Source organism: Thermobia domestica, chromosome 2, assembly GCF_964235325.1.
Source record: "Thermobia domestica chromosome 2, izTheDome1.hap1.1, whole genome shotgun sequence".
Taxonomy (NCBI): domain Eukaryota; kingdom Metazoa; phylum Arthropoda; class Insecta; order Zygentoma; family Lepismatidae; genus Thermobia; species Thermobia domestica.
The window spans coordinates 128,296,290-128,318,275 of record NC_137455.1 but is presented as its reverse complement, the minus strand read 5'-3'; the positions used below and the strand labels follow the sequence as shown (position 1 = coordinate 128,318,275).

Below are 21,986 nucleotides of genomic sequence, written 5' to 3'. Positions count from 1 at the left end.
AACACGAGGGTAATTCATATACATTTGACTTTTGTATCAGTTATTCCATTGTCAGAATGAGATCTGTGATATATCGTGCTTCCCTGGGTGTGACGTCTCTTTTTTATGTGCTACATACTTTCGTAAATATTCTGAAAACTCCTAGTAGAATGCTTATTGTGAGGACACACACACTCTCTTTTCATTTTTATTTTTGCACTGGTCTCATAATATCACTTTTTCACTTCCCGAGAACTACTTATTACATTTAAAAGCGATTTTTTTCTTATATTATGTGGAAAATCGGATTCCCACTGTTCAAAGCCGGAGATGCATTTTGTTGACCTGGTTTAAAAGTTGACTATCATTAGTACTAAGAAGCAATTCACGAGGACTCACACAAATTCTTTAACACCCTGCAACCAGTGGAGTTTCACCAGTGCTTCCAACAATAGGAAAATCGCTGGAGTTTGCATACAAGCCAATGGATACATACTATCTTGAAAGTAAGATTGAAATTTGGATTCAGGTAAATTTTCTTATTTTCACGAGGAAAAATTTTCGACTCTCATCTGTTAGCTGGTAGAGTTCATCGAAACTTCTATCAAAGCTGGATTGTCTATAAACAATGTCCACACATTTACACGTTTATGAATGAAATGTGTTATCTTTTTTGGTTCACACCCTACGCTTCTACCCTTTAGGCTAACGCAGGCGATGAGAAATGAATTGTTCTACTGAAATGAATGGTGAAATGACAATGACAATGACATAAAAACCATGCCCTGAACGGATTTCCAAACAGTAACAGATAGATCTTGCGATCGCTACCCTAATGCCTTGGACTGCTTAATCATGCTAGCAGCTGTGAACTATATTTCCATTCATACTAGTATTGTTGATACAAAAACAATTAGAACTCCTTTTCTTCTTTATTGTCTATGATACAAGACAAGTACATATGAATGAAGTTAAAAGATAACATTAAATTTTAACTTAAGATGAGCTATTTGACGAAGTATTTGAGAAAAGAAATAGCATAAATTGTCGCCGAAACATTAGCCATGTTAAAAAAAAAAGGAAGAAAAAATGCTGAAACCTCTATAAACTATATATTATCAAGATTTTCTCTACCACTGTAGGATTACAAAATACATCTTTAGTTCAAAATATTAACTTGTTATAAATCTCTTTATAAAAATACGAAAACTTCATAGAAATATAGAATTCCGTTAATATGTTTTAAGACAAGCACCCAAGTAAAATTTCAACAACTCTAAACTGTTAACAACTCTAAACACCCGAAGATAATGAGAAATACAATAAAGGATTTAGAATAAGTATAATATACTGCTTTCCTTCTACACAGCCACAAACCATGGAACATATTAGTGATGCTCATTATTCAAGATAAAATGTAATAAATGTTAAAAAGCATGAGCAAGATAAAGTTAAATTCACTATGTTGAAAATATTCTGTGATGTAATCAATGAAATAGGAAGCGAGTCATTGTTGAGACCACTTATGTATAAGCAATTGATTTGAATAGAATACGCTTACATTTTTCCAATATTGACGTAATTTTACCAACAAAAACATTACATAATGTGTATGTGTATGAATTCAAGATTTCTTGTTACTTGAAGTTTATTAGGAAGCTGAATCCGTTAAGTTAGATTCTTGTTACCAATCCATCGAATTACTTAATTTGGTTTTCCCTTAGTTATCATCAAGTCTAAATTGGAGACAATTTCTGTAAATTTTATTAATGTTATTTATGAGCATTAATAACCTGTTAACAAATTATATTTATCATGTATAATTCATTGAAAAAACGTGACATATATATCAAAAGAAACTAATACCACAAAAAGAAGTAGCACTTCAAATCTTCTGCAAAGTGCAACTCGCATTTCCACAATATTGTACAATTTCAAGTTTTACCTACATTTATGTTGATTTAAAAAAAAAATACCATCTAGTAAAAAAAATAGTGATATAATCAGTGGCGAAGCGTGCTATCAGGCTCTGAGGCCGGGCCTACCCCGTTTTCTACCGTATATTTTCTTTATTTTTGATTTCTTAAATAAAGTGAATAGTTCAACATTTTGGTCTTTTCGGTTAAAAAAAAAAAAAATAGTAGGTTGGAAACTTCCGTCTGAGCCCCACTAGCTCGCTAGACAGGCTTACCGGCTATGCTACTCAGGGAGCGAAGCTATTATCGCTGGGGATTGCACACATTGTTGGGAAGGTGCGAAGGCTCGCCTCTGGGAGTTTATTAGCGTTGAAGGCATCTTTCAATGCTAATTTGCTATAGAATGATTTTCTTAACACAGAGTAAGAAGTTTCTGTGTAGAACTATGTATTTCTATTAGTAATAACTTGTTTAATTTAGGTATATACTCTCAGGAGTTATTCAGAGTAGCTGTTTTTTCTTTCTACAAGGGACCTAGTCCATAATAGCTTTTAGAATTTAAGTCTGATACGTTATTCATATGTATAAATTTACCAAATGCTACAGTACAGAATAAAATAATAATATTTATATGTAACTTTAGTTTTTTCCATTTCATAGAATCAGTGGGGTATTTACGATTTTGTTTCGAGGGGCTTTACTTGTTTCGGGAGGGGCTTTGCTAACTTTGTTCCTGGAAATATGAAAATTCTGCAATATACCAGTATATAAATCAAAAAAAATTTGTGATATAATTTCGGTGAGTGCTTAGGCCCTAAAGCCACCCCGTTAAATATGCCACTGCATAGAATAAATATTAAATATCTTGTGTTGATTCAAATGAAGTTCCTTCTGAGCATTAACATTTCTTGTGAAGTCATTATCACGTGATGTATTAATTAAATGCAGTATTTTACTTGCTTTAAAGTGGGAGATACACGTAACAAACGCACATCCAAGAAATTTGACAGCTAACAGAATGTACTTTCTTCCTCTCCCTCCATTTTCAAATATACAGGAAGTGAAAACAGCAAGTGAGGAGGAAATTCCCTTCATCCCCCTGCAAATCCCAGACAGAAGAAAACATGAACTGCACTTCAAAATATTTGTAGCTAAATGGGAATATTAGTTTATCGAGCCTACCCTACGTGTGCTATTACGCTTCGCAACTGGATATCATTTTATACAAACTACATCAAGTGCCAACTTGTTTCATTATCATATTTATAGCTCTATACACAAGCCATTAACTACAATTCAGAATATTGATTTTATTTAATAATGCAAGAATTTCGTTTTTTTTTTAATAACTACCTTTAATATAATTTCACCTTAGAAATTTTATGTAACATGACACTTACATAAGTAGACGTAGTTCGATGTTTGAAAGATCTAAAATACCCGAGAAGAAATTGCAGTATAAGAATTAATAACGAAATTTGTTACGTACAAATTATTTTCTGAACTTACAGAGCATACAATGTTGCAAGGATCCATATACTCACATCCACATGTTTCGACTATAAATACATGTTTTTACGATGATAAACAAACAGTGGCAGACGACAGAAGGAAACTACACTTTAAGGAAGAAACGAAGAGAACACGGAAGGCCACGAAGAAATCCGACGACTTCTCCACAGGTCCTTCCTCCAAAAGGACGGTTATAAAAGCAGACGACGGGATTAAGAAGTTAGGAATGCCAGTGCTGATCATTCACCCACAAACCTAACTCCCGAGGCCGCCATGGGCTACGGAGTTATCCTTTAATACCTACTCCTGGGATTGCTATGAGTTACGGAGTATAACCCTTTGAATGCCTGTTCCAGGGATGGTACGAGTTACGGAGTATAACCTATCCCGTCTGAAGCCACTGTGGGCAAAGACAAACATCCTTTCTACCCGAAGACAACATTGTATGCCGAAGGAAAATGTTCATAACCTATACTGAAAGCAATTTATAGTAACCAAAGACTTAATAGAAAATTCCTAAAAGCTTTGTACAACAGTTTATGTAAGATATTTTTTATAATAAGAGGGTGAAGGGTTAAATTCCCGTGCTCATTATTCTGACTCTACCTAAAGAACATTGCAATGTATTGGTTGGTTGATTGGAAATTAACATCCGTTTCAGCACTGAGGTTATATGAACAGGACTTGTTGCTTTTAAAACAAAGTGGGAATCGAACCACCATTAAGGTCTGTAATCGACGCAAATATCCCAAGAGGATACGAATCCGGGATCACGGATGTTAGTTACTTAATCATGAAGGGGCACAACTTACAATATAGAACTAAGTTGTTGCTGAGCACGTTTAGTGAAAATAGCATTCTACAGATACAATCTAACTATAAACCTACAAAGGCACAAAAATACATAATATTCTCTGATTTTAGTGAAGAAGCAAGCTACCTCGGAATTTTCTGCAATATTGTTGACAATTTATTGATATCAATGATACATAGTTTAGGGTGGCTTTTATTATTTCATACGTAGAAATATCCCCTAAATCAAATAAAATATAAACAACTTGTATTTCAAGAAAAAATCTTGTGCGTTTGGAGTAATTTAATTTCATAATTTCTGATCCTTTTTACTGTTGCTTCAAGAAAGAAACAAAAAGAAAGAAACGAAAAAGAAAAAAAATAGAATCCTCGAATTTTTATACAAGGAAAATAAAGTGTATTATAAAAAGACAACAGCTATTTTTACTCGTAAAAAATAATGACAGAAAACAGCTTACTTTTGCGGCAATGAACTGCCAGACAATAGCAATATTGAACGACTTTCGTTTGAAATGTATCAGTACTTGTTTTTCTTCCTTGGATCTTAAATTCACCAAATCCAACAAGAAAGCTAGGGAAGCAAGGATCTATATACTTAGTTTCTAACTTATCACACAACAAAAATTTCGTTTTTTTCTTTGCATTATACAAATCGACTGCTGATCTCAGTCTCGAACTTTGTACTATTATTTCATACGCAAATAGAAATATCTATTTAAAAGCATAACAAGGATTAGAAAACTGCAAGAATAAAAATAAGAATACACCTACAATATAGTTATACGAATATTATGGGGAGGAAAAATATTCTTTAAAAAATGCTTACGAGATACGGAAGATCATAAGCTTTACGTACAACCAAAGGCAGCTGAAACCCATTCCTTCGAAAGGTACGATATAATAAATATAAATGTCGCCACATGGTGGGAAAAGAACTTTAAGTATTTCAGAAAATCAAACTTCTGGAACTTTGTAAACAATCAAATTCAATAACAAAATGGAGACTTTTACAGTTTTTAAGAGTATTTACTTTGTAAAATACTATTTTGCCACGTTGTTTACTGTGGTCTTTTAAAATATTAAAAGGATACTAATTTCGTCTTTAATATTTTAACAACGCAGTGTTAAAATCACAATATCTATACCATACTGGCTCTTATCAACATAAAAATACAAAGTAATTCAAAACGGAAGACACAAAAGATAATCAAGTACAAAAAACGAACACTTCTGAATCTTTGTAGAACTTTTCGCAATTAAAAAAAATAAATATGCAAAAATAAAAATAAAACAATATATTGAGTCAGAAAGATTGGAGAGTAATTGTTATCTTCTCCAAATTAACCTGATTCCCCCCCCCCCCAATATACATTATATTGATTAATGTATTTAAATGTTTCACAGTAACTGAACACAATCATTAATATTGTACAACTTTTCAGGTAACATTTTCCTTAATATGAAATATACCACTCAAAATAGAAGAAAAGAAACCGATCTGAACTCAGATTATGCACAATGCAATAATGAAAACGAAATGAAATAGTCAAAGTTTAACGTCCCACGATTATGCCTTTTAGACTAAAGGAGACGGAAGATTAATGAATGATTCTAAAATTAAATTTTTATTCTCTCCCACCGAGAGTTAAGCCCAGTACCATTGCACCAAAGGCGCAAACTGTAATATACTTACAAATGCAAAAGTGAAACAGAATAACGATACGTCACAACAATAAACAAACTGGCGATGATACTTGAAACACCGCGAAACGATGTCACGGCTTAGTCGAACATTATGACAACTTTATAATGAACTAGAATATCCAATCATGTTTTAAAATCATAAATTATGAAATTACAATGCAGTGGACTTTTCAGTCAAAACCGCCATTGTAATCTACATCGTTCGTTACAATTACAATTTCAACATGTTCGAAGGTTTAATTTTACGTACAAGAAAATTCATCTTAAAACCTTCAACTGAATATATATTCACGTGAGCAAAATAATGCTTAAATTGCAAAATTCATTTAGTGAAGCCACTATAAACTTAATTACACAATATTTTGAAAAGATAACTTATTAAGCATATTAATCCTAGTAATTATTTTCTAGCAGGAAAACTGTAATACATTACAGCACCATTGGTTATATACAAATGTAACAAAATGTCAACTGCAATTTTCAGTTTATTAAGTGCTCCGCACTTTATATATATATATACACTGACTGATTTTAATAGATCTTATTTTCTCTTATATCAAAGAAAACCATATAACAGTAGTAAAAATTTATATATTCATCTGAAATGTATATTAATATAAAGCATCAAAAATATTTATCATAAAAACAACAATCTCATTTCTTTAGAATATGAAAACGACAATTTGTTTTTAGATCAATATATAGCTATTGCTCTGACTAGCAGCGAGTTGTTTGAAATATCTTTGGATATTATTCTTCCTCTTACAGCACAATCAAATCTACTCTCTGTGGATCAGTTTCCAACAGTTTATTCATCATCACCAACTCAAGTCTGAAACATAGAAAGAAAAACAAACAATTATAGTATGATAAAAACTAACGCCTTCTACGTTAAAAACCAATTATGATGTGATTATATATGATAATGTATCTATTATTTTAATTGGTACATTATCTCTAAAGCTACTCAAAACAAAATTCGCAAAACATTTTTACGTGTTCCCAAAGAATTTTATTTTCTGATCTTTTTACTTTTTAAAACAATGTTTTATCTCAAACATAGCCAGGAACTTGTCTTCCCGTTTCCTCTGTGGTATTTCATTATTCCAGTACCACAGATGAGAAAGAAAGATGAAATCTCCGTGAGGATTTACTTTTCTCAGTTACCTACATTCATGTAGGTCTTCTTTTTAACTTTTAGTTACTTTTTCTCTTTTATTCCTTCAGAAATCTGCAAATGAACCATATACGTTTGAAACATAACTCTTGTTTGCAAAAAGACAAGAGTGGTAAGTGTGAGGACAACTTAATTTAAAAAACAAAAGGATAGTTTCGTTTACAAAACAGGACTTACATCATGTTAACATTACAATAAATAGTCAAGTATAATAGTTATGTTATAACCAATCAAATAATAATTATGTTGGAAATCAAGTTGCAGTATTACAGTGTACACCACGTTAAAAAGTTTGGTTTATCACAGTGTACACATCGTGAAAACTGAGGTTCGAATTTTACATTTCCCCTCACTCTACATTCCCTACTTTTTTTGTCGATATCCTGAACATCTAAGCAGCAGAGTGGTTTTAGAAAATGACACGACACGCCCTTCTATCGCCTATCCTCCCCTTTCCTTATTCTGCCCTTCTATTCTAAAAAAGATGTCCCTCTTAAACATACAGTATCGGAAAGAAAACATTCTACGTATAGAAAAGATTGAAAAATATATTTCAAAATAGACACACACAAATCATGGTTAAACTGAACTATGTTTGCTGGCTAAAGAAAAGTATTTGAGGTTAGCTTCTATAGGCGTGAAAGATAACGTTTAACTCAGTTAGTCAATTGTCCAGGAACTTCGCGGTTAATAGTACACAAAAATGATTGAAACTATAAATTTAATGACCTTGAGATATAAGAAATCTCTAAAATTCTGGAAGTGTGGTTACAAACTACTAAACTAATTACTTTTAGCTCCAAAATAAAGTCACAAACAGCATATAGGACTGGCTCCACTATTAGCCAATATAGTAATGAATTACGCTGAATCTTTCATTTTGCAGGAAGAATAGCTAAACTACATAAAATATTATAAATATGCAGACGAATGCATTAATATTTACAAACGAAGGACTAACTACAAATTCTCTTGGTTGAACTTAATAATACTGATCACAAAATATAGTATACAGTTGAATATGACGAAGATTTTTTAAAAAGATTTGACCTTCCATAGGAAAGGCAATAAAATTCAATCTAATATTTATAGAAAAATCAGCAAGCAGTTCTTACATTCACGAAAAATCGGCGACATCCAATCTAATAAAATCCAATGTCTCGAGTAGTTTCTTTTTAGCGCTTATAAATTGGTTTCTACTTCCGATCTAAACAATTAAATAGATTTCGTTTATTTCTTAAGACTAGAAAAATGGCAAATGTATGGCAAGATTTTTAAAAAATTCTGAATATAATGAATTAAATAAAGAATCGAATAGTAAACGAAATTCATTCTCTCTGTGGCCTGGCCTAAAGAAATTGTAAATGAGTACGATTTTAAACAAAGTTTGAAAAAAAATAAAAATAAATAAATAAATAATAATAATGAAAATACACGCTTATTATAACTACAGTACGTCACGTTTCTTGGGAACTTATTGAGCAGACAACTTCTTACGGAGAAAAGGTGTTATCAATTAACACACCAACAAAAATAGAAATATTCTGTAGTTGCATGGTATGTCTATTTTTAATTTTGCATAACATTTTCTACACAAATTAGTGAACCTACGATTCTTGGTATCTGAACAGAAAATAAAGAATGTTTCCTTTCTATCTCGAGCTGTTTTACGTAAAATACGCCCATCATTTAGATTGCTTTCACCGAAACAAAGTTGCGATAAACTTGAAATTGCTGAATTTCCTTTGGAATTACTGACGTGCTCTTTACAGATGTTGTATTCACATGTAACATAAATAAGGTAATACGTTAAGGTTTGCATATTAACACACTTTTCTGTATTGAATAATAAAATAATTATTTAGTTATAATGCGTTGTTTATTTATATCTGCTGTTATATTTGAAATACAGTAAATGTCTACCATCGGTAAGTTTCAACACTAGCTTTATGACAACATTGCAAATTTCAAAAATTGTAAATGAAAGTCTCTTTGCTGATATTTTAGTGGTTTAGTAGTTCTGGCTCTTAAGTTTTCGATATTCTGCCTTCTTAGTTATTCAGTGTGCTACAACCAGATGTTTTGTTTTCACGTAAATCAAAAAGAAAAATGTAGAAAGTACCAGTTTAGTACTATCTGGGTAAAACCTGCCTTAAGATGTTCTTAGAGAGTTGAGAGAACGAAATTTCGCAGCACATATACACGCAAATACTCATTTCATTATTCAATACTAATAAGTTTATTTTTATTAAACTGTTTTCTCACAAAAAAAAAAGTTAGAGGAAATCTCTTTTTTATTCGTCGCAGTACACAAGAATGCATTCAGTTTTCTCTCTCTCTCTCTCTCTCATCCCCCCACCTCACCCCACCCATATATATATATATACAAATATGTGTTATGTCTAGAATTGATAGTTTTTCTTTATATGTCAATGTGGCAATCTACTTTCTCTACAACCCACTCGATCAGTCTGTTTTTAATATCTACTGCACAAGTATCTTTACAATCTTGCAGGTCTAGAAAGAACGGAGAAAGAAATATACTTAATATCAACTTAATACAATTATTATAATTATCACAATACCCGTGACTTAAAGATCAGTTCATCGTATTTCATCTGTTGAACAGGTTCCAGTGGGTAGCTTTTCAATAATTGAGACACTACCAAGAACAGAAGTTCCAAATCCTCTGGATCTGTAAAACGATGCATTTCTTGCTTTCTCACTATTACATCTACATCCTGGCTTTGGAGATGCTCTGCGACTCTTAAGGCTACCGTATAAGGAACAGTCACGTCCTAATGGAAGAAAAGAGAAGCTGGGAAATAATTCTGACTATACGAGTATTTCTCTATTAAAAATAACAAACAAATACTTTTCATAATTCATATGAAAACTCTCATTGTTTTATGTACACTTCTGCAAAATATAATTGTGCGTCTGAATTTTTCAGTTTCTTAAAATTGTCAATCTGGCAACAACAAACTCGAAAGGGAAAGATTCGGAGTAGTGAATCATTCCCAACACACCTTGTTATTTGCTGTTTGAAATATTCAGCTTTTATTTTGTTCAACAGGCCACTGCAGTTCTGTCATAGAGACCAACTTACGTTTTCTGAATTTTCATGCGTCTTGGTGTTAAAGAGTACAAAACTCCTGCAATTTTCCTTGATATGCGTGTAATCAGTGCAATGAAAGAAATAAAGAAAAAAAAAGAGTATTGTATTTTCAAATCCAATATAAAAATACGGACATTTTATCACTTTTTAGGGTGTACGATATAGACATGGACACAACTCTTATGTAAAAACTGCAAATTACAGGCAATATTCGTTACATGTACAGATACAAATAACTTAAACAGGTGATGTACAGGCGCCTATACTTGTGAAATGCATGTTTTTTTAACACTTACACGTGAATTTACCAGAGAGAATATAGATATGACACATACGTGAAACATTTTCAATGTCAAAGGTCCAGAAACATGCAATCATACGTGACTGTACATGTACGAGGGAGTATCGTAAAGTTTTAATTATAAGTTATAAGTTATCAAGATATGATGATGAAATTTTGTCAGTATTACATTTGGTTCTTACGATCACGATGTTAAGGAAATGGGTTCCTAATGATTAATTTTACAGGGTGAGCCAAAAGTGACGAAAGTGAAAAATGAATAACATTGAGGCTCGCAGTGCGATAAAGTTCTGCATTTCAAAGGTAATAATGCCAGACTAATTCCTTTGGTCTCCGGATCATGCTGATATATCCACGTTTCATCCATGGTTACAGGCGCCCTAAAAAAATTCTCTTCATCCTTTTCTAACAGCGTCAACATCTGTTGAGAAAGGTCACGCCGTGCTTGCTTCTGAAAAGGTATCAGCAAACGAGATCCCAGTGCGCACATACCTTAGACATGTGAAGTTCGTCATGGATAATTTACCACACACTATCATAATTGAGACCAGTCTTCTTCATAATCGTTTGGATGGTTACACGTCTATCTTTGAGGATTAAACACTCCACTTTCTTCACAGTGGCCGCATCGTCCATCAGGGATGGTCTTCCAGGTCTTAGATGTTTGTGAGGGATATATGACCAGTTTGGAATTTCCTATTTTACTTTACAATGGTCTCATAAGATGAATAATCATTGTCATACCTAGCCTTCATCTCATCATGAATTTGTCTGGATTATTACAATTTTACCGTATTTGGCCATCCCTATTAATAATAATTGTCGCTACTTTTATTTAAATGTTACTATGAAGAAATCGAAACTTATTGCAAATGCATATTTTATATAATGCATGCTAAGAATATGCGAATTAACATAGCACATGGTTCGAACATGTGCTCGCTCGGGCTACCATTCATAAGCAACCGTCTTTCGTGTGCCTTGGTTTGTTTCGTTCTCGAAAATATAACTATTTCCTTTCGATGAGAGGAATAATTTAATTTTCAAAATGGCAAATTATGTCTTTATAGAGTGGGAGAATAATATGGTCTCCATTGTACACAAGTCGAAGTGTGCCGATAGAGGAGATATTGTTCGCTGGAAAAAGTACACTATCCACTGGCGTGGAACCACTTCTTTCAAGGGAAAGATATTTTATGTAGTATTTTTTTTTTTTTGCTATCTGTGTTATGTCATAATAGTACTTATTACAGTTCATGCAGATAGGGAATATGGGTGCCACCTTATAAAATTATTAACTCTAAATAATATACTAATATGTTCTAAAGTGTTATTTTCTTGGCGCACGAGCAAATAATTGCGTACAGATTAATAGTATGCCGGCGAACTAATATGCCATGAAAATGCTGATGATCGTTTCTGCTGCAAACCACTGTTTTAGAAAGTGTTTCATAAAGGAAGATTACATTGATGGATGCAAACTGACTTTTGGAGGGCTGAGTATAAACAGTGTGTGGACTTAACAATTACAGCGTACAAAACACGACCCAACCTAAAAACACAAACTACCTTATATTACGTGTCCTCTAAAAAGTACGAATGTCAACAAACCGAGTCAGGGCACGAGAGCGCGTGGTGCGCCCATAGGGAGCAGGCGCGTTAGCGACGATCGGTATACGCAGTATAGCTGCATTTATATTTGCGAGTGACATGAATGTTTGGTGCAAGCGCAATGTATGTACATCACACGTCTCGTACATGCCAAGACACATGTTCTTCACCTGTTACTTGCAGGCAACAGAGCTTTTACATATATGCATCATGCATGTAACCAACATCCTGTTTCGCGCATGCGTAATACATGTACCAAAATGTTTTGTAATGTACTGCAAGTGTTCTCCACCTCTTCATTCAAGCAGAAACGTTTTGCATACCTGCTACAAACATGTAACATGTATCCTACATGCATATAAGCTGTATAAACATATACTTCTAATAAACATGTTACATGTACCTGTAACTTATCTGTTGTATGCATAAGTATTATATGTATATGTGGATTACATGCACTTTCAGCACGTGTGTTACCCATAAGTGACACGCTTGTTTTGCACAAATGCAAGACCCCACGTAACATGTCTCCGTTATGCTTACATGCATGTTTACTACCTCTAACATGCAATACAACTGTTCAATTTTTTATTCATAACACAGGAGTCTTCCTTGCCTTTAACATGCATGTTCCTACCTGTACAGCGGCTGCACTTCATACTTTATTCATTGCCAGCCACTGGACATGAGTTTCTATGGAAATCTACTACTAGATCTACCGTTTTAACACATGTCATGCAATACCTGTACATCGACTATACATATATGTACCTACACGCATGTCTCAGGTGGTTAAACTGGGGTCATTTTTAGGCACGTGGAACATGTACCTGTAACACAGGTGTTTTACAGCCTCCTGTGTTACATATGTCTGTTTCTTTCATAAGAGAAATCTTAAAATACAAACTGTCGGTACAAAATATGGACGTTTGGCAACCCTAATCAACAATCAGAGAATAATCCGTGCAGATTTTTTTTTATATCTTGTTTTTTCATTATTAGGAGTGAGTTTCAGAAGAATAAAATTAAATGATTTCAGCAATGTATAAAACAAAATAATTTAAAATTTCACGAATAATCCTCTGAATAATATTCAATAGGGTGGGCCGAAAAAAAACTTTTTTTGGAATTTCGATTGGCCAGGTTGCGGAAAAGTTGCCTCGTGTTAGTGGTAGTCAACACACAAAATTTGGATTTTTTTGGTCAACCCCTTCCTTTGCCTCATGGGATTTGAATATTTTTATAGCCGCAACTGTGCAACCAGCATGACAGTACGAAGAAAATTCCACTGCACAGCTATTTTTGTTTTAATTTTCGATTGGTCGGGTTGCGGAAAAGTTGCCTCATGTTAGTAGTAGTCTCCACAGAAAATTTGGATTTTTTTGGTCATACCCTTCCTTTGCCTCGTGGGCCTTGAATATTTTATAGCTGCAGCTATGCAACCCGCACGACACTACGAAGAAAATTGTGGTGCACAGCTATAACCTTTGGTTCTTTTTCACAATGAAGCATTCTGAGGCTGAATATAAAACGAAAGATAAAAGTGAGATGCGATATTGTCCCTATATGGTTAAAAATTATAATCAATTAGACGAAGAAATTGTATTGATGTTTTCAAAACACATTATGAATATAGGTAATGAAAAACTGTTGATAAACCTTTCATTGTATCTCTCAGCTTTTCTTTGCACATACAATCCGAAACTCCCCAGAACCCACCATGAGGAGTTGGCTGCAAATGGAGTTCCACCTACTTGTTTCCGTTTTTGGCTCGTTTACATTTGATAGTCCTGCTTGGAGTTCATTTTTTGCATTTTTTGTTCGAGACTCTAATTTTGCCATAAGAAAGCATTCTCTTCGATCCGCTCCACACATTAATGCTGACGCTTTTGTAACTAGTTTTATTATCCTCTCCACCGCTTGCGTATAGCACGGAAAACATCTAATTTCCTCAGAAGCTGTAGCCACCGTTCTAATATTTTCTTCTATTTGTCTCGAAGAAAATTCTCTTGTTAATGGTGGCTTGGTGATGTCCGTTGAGAAACAATCGATGATCTCATGATATTTACTTGCGTCTAAGTTTACTTTCGGAACAAATTCACGAAAAACTTGATCTCTATCTTTGTCGATACTTTTTAAAAATTTCTCAATCCTAAAACTTAGATGTTCTGCTTGTGGTCATTGCCAACAACAAGTTTTCCAGATGGGCAAAGTAAGCGCTGCAGTTAATCACAATATACAGGATTCTTAATTCCTCTGGAAGAAATTATGCAAATCGAGCGAGTAGCCACAAGAGTCGGGTCCCGTTGGTGAGAGAGAGAAGAATTTCGCTTTATTTCAAACCAAACTTCTGTAAATACTTTGCTGATATACTGTGCAAGAGACCGAAATGCTTCTTCTTGATCTTCCGTTCAAATATATAATCGGAGAATGCAAGAACCTGTCATCAACCATCGGAACATGACAATTGGTCCAGGCTTTGCCTTCAGAGGATCTGGTGGACACAAACCTTCGGAAACGGCTCGACAAATGTTAAAAGGTATTGCTGATCATTACTCAAATCTTTTAATACTATTTTGTCAGGTCAGGCCAGCGCAGAAACACACAGGCTGCTGGACTGTGTATAAAATTACAATGTTTCCGACTTATTATAAAACAGTGCTTTACGTATTATTATTATTATAGTAGTGTACAATGCTGTAGGTAATATATTTTCTATTACAACACAGCCGATTTCAAAATTACTTGATATCAGATTACTTGTTTAAAATTTTCTTTATAATATAAACAGGTCTTAAAGAAATTGTTCACGATATACGTGAAAAAATCTGCAACGTAAGGTTGAAAACATATTTTTCACGCCATATATGAAGAACATAAATTGAAACATAAAAATACAATTTTTTGTCTACTTGATTATAATTTTTAACCACATAGGAACAATATCGCATCTCACTTTTATCTTCCGTTTTACATTCAGCCTCGGAATGCTTCATTGTGAAAAAGAACCAAAGGTTATAGCTGTGCTCCACAATTTTCTTCGTAGTGTCGTGCGGGTTGCATAGCTGTAGCTATAAAATGTTCAAGTCCCATGAGGCAAAGGAAGGGTATGACCAAAAAAATCCAAATTTTGTGTGTTGACTACCACTAACACGAGGCAACTTTTCCGCAACCCGGGCGATCGAAATTAAAAAAAAATCTTTAGGCCCACCCTAATATTCAAGTTATGGTTGGACAAAGTTAGAATATTCATCTCTCGTATCTGATTAAGTTATTGCGAATATTGTCTGTCCTAACAAAATAAACGAGAAAGGTATAGAAAACGTGCTGCCTCCTATTAGCATAGTCGAAGCTTTACACTCACTTTAAGTATACAAATATCAACTACGCGCTCCAGTGAGTTTCAATTTTCGTGTTTTGATTCCTTATGTATCTTCGAGGTTATGAAGGACGGGACCTACTATTAACCACGACATGAGTTTGAATCTGGTGCAGTGGACGGATGCGCATACATCATGCAAGATTAACCCTAACAATCACTTCTAAGAGAGCTGGATTACAAGACAACGTCATCGTGCGCGTCTGTGCATAACAATGGTAGTTTTCTTCTCAGATATAAATATCTTAAGCTGCCGTGCCGGAAGAGTTTATTTCTGGATTAAGGTCGTAACGAGGTCTTTTTCCAGTTTACCTATTAGGTAAGGAAAACGATGATGATAATAATGAACGGATTGGTAGATTGAAGAAAGTGTGAAAGAACAGAAGAACTCCAAAAATTCCACGCACAGTGTCTGTCCACCACAAATCCTACTTGGCAAGAGCTGGAATCGAACCAGGAACGCAATACACAGAAATAAGCACTCTACTACTGAACCACCGCACCGCAGAAGAGAACTATTGATGTTTCATCGCCAAGGCAGGATCATTTAGTGACATTACGTAGTAATTCTTTCTACGCTCGAGGCTTTTGCTAATAGCCATAGTTAGTGATTCTGTCCTTAATTTCTACTAATACTGTCGTTATTAAGTTTTGCAAAATAACTGTAACTACAGAAAAGAAAGAATACAAGGAGGAGATAGAAAAGAAAATTAGATTGAAACCAGTTGGGATCTTATTAAGCAATTATAAGAGGGTTTAGGAACTTCTTATCCATTACATAAAGACGAAAGGAAGAAAAAGGTAATTAAGTTCTCCTTCTTGCAGAATCCATAAATAAACAATTTTAATATTTAATTTATGCTTATTTAGATTAACATGTATAATAAAATTCCACAAGGACTTACCTGCATTCCACACAATATACGGGTAGGAACTTTGATTGGTATGGATTTACTTAAATCAATCTCATGTTTCTGACTGCGTTCTGCAAAGTCCTTCCTCATAAACATTTCTAAGTATTCACTGGTAAATTTATATACTTTCCCAGCATCTAATCTTGCTTTCCCCTGAAAGAAATGCATAATTGTTATTGTGATATCATAACTAAGTAATATGTTCAAACAAATGGCACTTTTTCAACTACATTTGTGTCATCACTACAAATATTGAAAAAAAAATAAAATCTTTGAGTTTTACGTCCCACGGTTATGCCGGTTAGGCTAAAGGAGACGGTGATTATGAGAAATGAATGAAATGGTGGAATGAAGAAAGTGGGAGGAAACGGGAGAGCCCCGAGAAAACCCACGCACACGGTGTTTGTTCACCACAAAGTTCACTTGGCGGGAGCAGGGTTTGAACCCGAGACCCCATGCACCAGAGGTGAACGCTCTACCACTGAGCCACCGCGGCCCCCACTACAAATATTGGAAAGTATAATTGAGTCGGGAAAAGGAGAATACTCTAAAATAAACGCGATAGCCACTTTCGTATTACTAAACATCCAATTTCATTACGTTGCTAGTATTTTAGAAATTGGAAGCTCGTAGCATATGGTACATATATTTTTGTATATAAGCAACGGTAGTTTCGTAAGCAGTTTTGTTTTTTGTTTTTCAAAAGTAAGATATTGTGGAATGTTCTCTTTTTCCACTCACCGATTCAATTATTAGATGACTCGAATATTCTTATATCGAAGTGCTGATATGTGAGAAAAAAATTACATTTAAATATTCTTTATACAATTAAGGCAGTAACTTAATTCAAACGTTTCCTGACAAGAACTTCATATGAACGCGCATATTCTTAGAGAAGCAAAATAATTATATACATATAACTTTTATATGGCCCTATTTAGTTTCAATATTAACGTTGCAAAAGACCATAGTAGACATATAATACATTTCCGAGCGTTTTAGATTATATAGTACAAACTGATATGAATGGAAGGGTGAAAGAAGTCTGTAAACATCCTTCCTTTGGAAACGCTTCAGCAAGTGTGTAAATGGCGTACATGATAAGGTCTATGAGCACAATGGCGTCAATCTTGAATCTAAATCGAGAATTTAAATGGGACAGCAGTTATATAACACACTGATTAAAGTTAGTTAGCTATGCTATAAAGCTATGCCAAAATTAAAATCATTAGTGTCTTCTATGACACTAATGATTTTAATTTTGGCATAGCTTTATTCGTTAAAATAATTCTGATCTCTGAAAATGTGGCTATTTTATAACATGTGTTTAATGTAATGGTCATTTCGCCAGACACACAAATCAAATCTTTTACCCTATCTTCGTGAAGACAGAGGAGCAGGTCTACCGTACTGCAATGCTGGATTCCTTGCTGAATATTATGAATATTAACATAGATCCTTATGGTGACTCGAAGTCAAGAGGTGTGGGAAATCTGGAGACCGAAGGAAAGGGCGCTTTACGGGTCCTCGCCGGCCGATAAAGCCCAGAAAATTATTCACCCAGCTACTGACAGATATTATCACACAGCATGATAGTGCACTGTCCGGAGTTAGAGACAATGACAACAGTTAGTTATGCAGAATGCGTAACTATTGGGCACCATCCAGTATGACATCAACAAACTGGCATTCAATTTATGTGCCTCAAACTTCAACTGTCATTGCTTCATCCCCGTCAACAGCTTTGGAAGCATCAATCCACAATTGGTTGGGATCAGGCCAGTACTTACGACTTTGTTTCTTAATTTTACTGTGAAAAAAAAAAAAAAAAAAAAGGCTTCATCACTGAACAATATTTATCCTGGGAGCAAGATTGGCAACGATTTGGTCTGAAACCCACTGAACGAATTTAAGCCGCCTGTCTGGATTAGGTTTTGACGTAACTGAATCTTACACAGATGCCACTTGTTACTATAAAGCAACCACAAATTGATTTCACAACCATAATGCACTCAACCATGATTCCAAGATAACCAATGAGTGGTCACCCTTGAAATTTCGATTAATGCAGTTGCACTACTGATGTCACGCAGGTTTTTGCCACTCACTGCGTGCCTTGTCGTTCAACACCTCTGTTTCTCTGAATTTCAGCAAAATATTGCAAACAAAGCTCCATAGAATGTTAGCTCAGCCACAATAAAGAACGTTAAATTCATTTTCAATTACCCTAGTCCTTCAGCCATCACTCATAAGAGCAAGCTAAATTCATTCTTGAAGGGTTACCGCCATTTTAATTTCTGGAATAAGAGAAAGAAAGAGAGGGATGGTTGAGAGAGAGCAAGAGAAAAGGAGAGAGAGAGAGGGAGAAAGAGAGAAAACATCCAATTAAAAGTCAACTAATATCCACTCAAAGATCACTGTGTTTTCAATATAATTCTCTTCACATTTAAAACGATTCATGATGCTCTTATATCTCCACCAAGTAGGCCTCCTCACCCATTATTCCTCCTACCTAACATATGATCTTATTCAGTGCAAGGTGTTTTCCGACTTATATCTCACCTTACATCTCCAATCTGGTTCTTTTCCGATCTTGGTACTTTGTATGTAAAATAGAAAGTAAGAATTTGAGAGTAACTGTATATTTTTAAGACATATTCTCAAATTTAGTTACTGAGTTCCCACAGGTATTTGAATTTCCCTGACATTTCTTTCCGTTCTGCAAGGTGCACGAACCATTAATAAATGTCTTATTTTGTTCATATTATGGAAAAGACACATAACGTTCTCTTGAACATTGCTTCGCCACAATTATACCAGAATATTTGTGCTCCTAATATTTAATGGATAGAACAATACTTACCTCAGGAGAAGCTTGGTTATACGCCAGGACAAAATAATTCCATATAAAATTCAAGGAAGGTGAAATCAAAACCAATCCGTGCATTCGTTTTGGATTCTTTATAGCAGTTATTAATGACAACTGAAATAAAACAAATAAATAAATAAAACTGAGTGACATAATACTGCGAACGAAAGTACTACATATATAATAATGTATCTAAAATATATGAGCATTCGCATGAAATTAGAAATTAAAACTTTTTTTCCCTTCCTTTGTATATATTTGCTTGTTAATTTCCAGCTTTATATTTCCATTTCTAATATTTCGTTTCAAGAACGGAATTACAAGGATAAAAAGGATAAAATTATCCCTTTGAAGCGAATTATATATGTTCTTGACCACATAATACTAAAATGTGTTGGCAACACAAGTTCAGATCTGTATACGTTAATTGACCTCTGCCCTTACATTTAGTCCAATCACTAATAAAGCTGTTTATTTTTATGCTTCTCTTAAATAGCGAATTATTTTTCTTTCTTGTTGACACAATGAAAATATTCAGTGATTCTATAGCCCAAAGAATGGTAGTTACAATATAGAATATTTATTTTTATTTCATAGACTGGTATTCCTAATGGACAGGTTTCTTTCTACGGAAAATCTACAGCTTTTTTGTCTGGGCAAATCCCCGTTAAGAGCCTGACTTACAAAAAATAATAATAAACTTTACCATTTTTCTTTTGCTTGTTTATTCATAAGTGAAAGGAGATAATGAAATGCTACTTACCATAATTATAGATAATGTTATTCTTTAACAGAAAATATGAATCTGAAGAATGTTCAGTGTTGCCATCTACAGAAATGACAGTGTTGACAGAATAACAAAGCCCCTAAAATCTAAGTTATGCAGCGCTTAGAGGAATTACTTCAACCGTCATCACGTATCATGACGTACCGTATCATGCTGTTGTGGTTTCCTGTGAACTACTTATAAGTAACATTATTATTTAGTTTTAATAACTGTATGTTAAAACTATTTTGTTTATTACAAACTAAATACAACTATTATTTAAAAACCAGTTTACATGAAACCAAAACAATATGATACGTAACCAAATGCAGTTCTAGTCTCTGACTTAACTTAAATTTTAGGGGTGTTGTTATTCGGCAACACTGTAATTTCTATGGACGGCACCACTGAACATTCTTCCGTTTCATATTTTCTGTTGTAAAACAACATTATCTATAATTGTCGTAAGTAGTATTTCATTATATCCTTTCACTTATGAAAAACAAGCAAAAGAAAAATGGTAAATTTTGTATTATTTTTAGTAAGGCAGGCTCATAAGGACTGGAAACAAATATTGTGCGTAATTACACTTTTTTTTTTTTTTTTTTGAAGAATACGGTGCCGATATTTTGGTATACTATTATTGTACGCGTTCTGATTGGCTGTTAAGGCAGGAATAAAAATCTAAAAAGGTGGACAAAATTAGCAGGTGCTGCTATCTGTTGATTTATCATCTTATAAATGCATATAATATATTCATGTTACTGTCTTCAAATCTATTTAAATTGAAAAATTCATTTTATAAATACAAAATGCAAAATGGCACGAGAAATCGTATTTTTTTTACGAATTTCTGCAGAGAAACATTGTGTACGGGTTTGTACCGCCAGAAAACAAAAGCACTGCACACATATGTACAATAAATAAATACGAAAAAATATAAGCAATAAGGAAAACAGACGTAGATACTTCATATGTAATCGCAAAATCACTCACCTAGAATGTCATCCTAACAATACTAAGTTTCCACCTCTGATGTGGAATTAATTTCATTAGCCAACTACATTATAATGTATAATATAAGTTTGCTTTATCCGTCCATTTTCTAAATTTCGTAATGCCGGTCAATATTCGTATTATTTCCAGCCAACAATCCACAATTCAGTGCAAAACCGATTTGACATGTATTCGGAATAGTTATTGTTGACCTCGACCCTCATCAGAAAGTTTGCACTCCATTACTTAACAATACGAGGAGCAATTAATAAATATTGGCCGTTGAATGGAAAGTGTTGTGTTATATGCATGAAATTTACGCAAAAAATGTGTCCATGTCTTAAATACTAAATGTTTAATTTTTTATGTTTCTAGGTACAAGAAGCTTGAAGGTATGACGCCCGGAATGAATGAAGTGTTGAACAGTGGAAACTGGATACCGATAAAGTTTCTCCATCCGAAGGAGATGAAAGCTACATAAATTACGATGAAATGAAAACTGTGAGTGGTGATAAATGCCCATCGTTTAGCACCATTAAAATATGAAAGAGACATGTAGATGCATGAGTTTGGACGACAAACCTACAGAAGGCAGACTATATTCAGCGATTGACAACGGCATGTGGTATGACTGGTGATGGATGACAGACGATTAACCATCAAACTATTACGAATGACAGGACAGGCTCTACCATACGTGCAATACGTGTAGTCGGAATATATATAATAGTAATAGTAGGCTTACTGCTAGTTGGCTCAGTGAAGTGTTTAAGTCTAGGGGTATATCTTCTAATAATTCCGATCTACATATTGCTAAATTAAAGTTATATTTAATATGGTAAGTATTTATAGTTCTGCTTAAAGAAAACAAATCTGTACGTAACAGGAAAAGAAACAGTGAGTTTATTCTATAAAAATAATAAGTAGAACT

General features: G+C 33.9%; 1 protein-coding gene across 1 annotated transcript in view; it reads right to left on the bottom strand.

Moving 5' to 3' along the window:
* Positions 1 to 898: 898 nt before the first annotated feature.
* LOC145675496 (palmitoyl-protein thioesterase ABHD10, mitochondrial-like) overlaps positions 899 to 21,986 on the bottom strand; it is a 56,806-nt gene continuing 35,718 nt past the window's right edge. Inside the window, exons 3-6 of the mRNA XM_081745950.1 lie at positions 19,288 to 19,407; positions 16,416 to 16,577; positions 9,687 to 9,899; positions 899 to 6,756 (exon numbers count right to left, since the gene is read on the bottom strand). Of these exons, the coding sequence (XP_081602076.1) occupies positions 6,751 to 6,756; positions 9,687 to 9,899; positions 16,416 to 16,577; positions 19,288 to 19,407 (501 nt within the window). The 3' untranslated portion in view covers positions 899 to 6,750. The remainder of the gene's footprint in view (positions 6,757 to 9,686; positions 9,900 to 16,415; positions 16,578 to 19,287; positions 19,408 to 21,986) is intronic.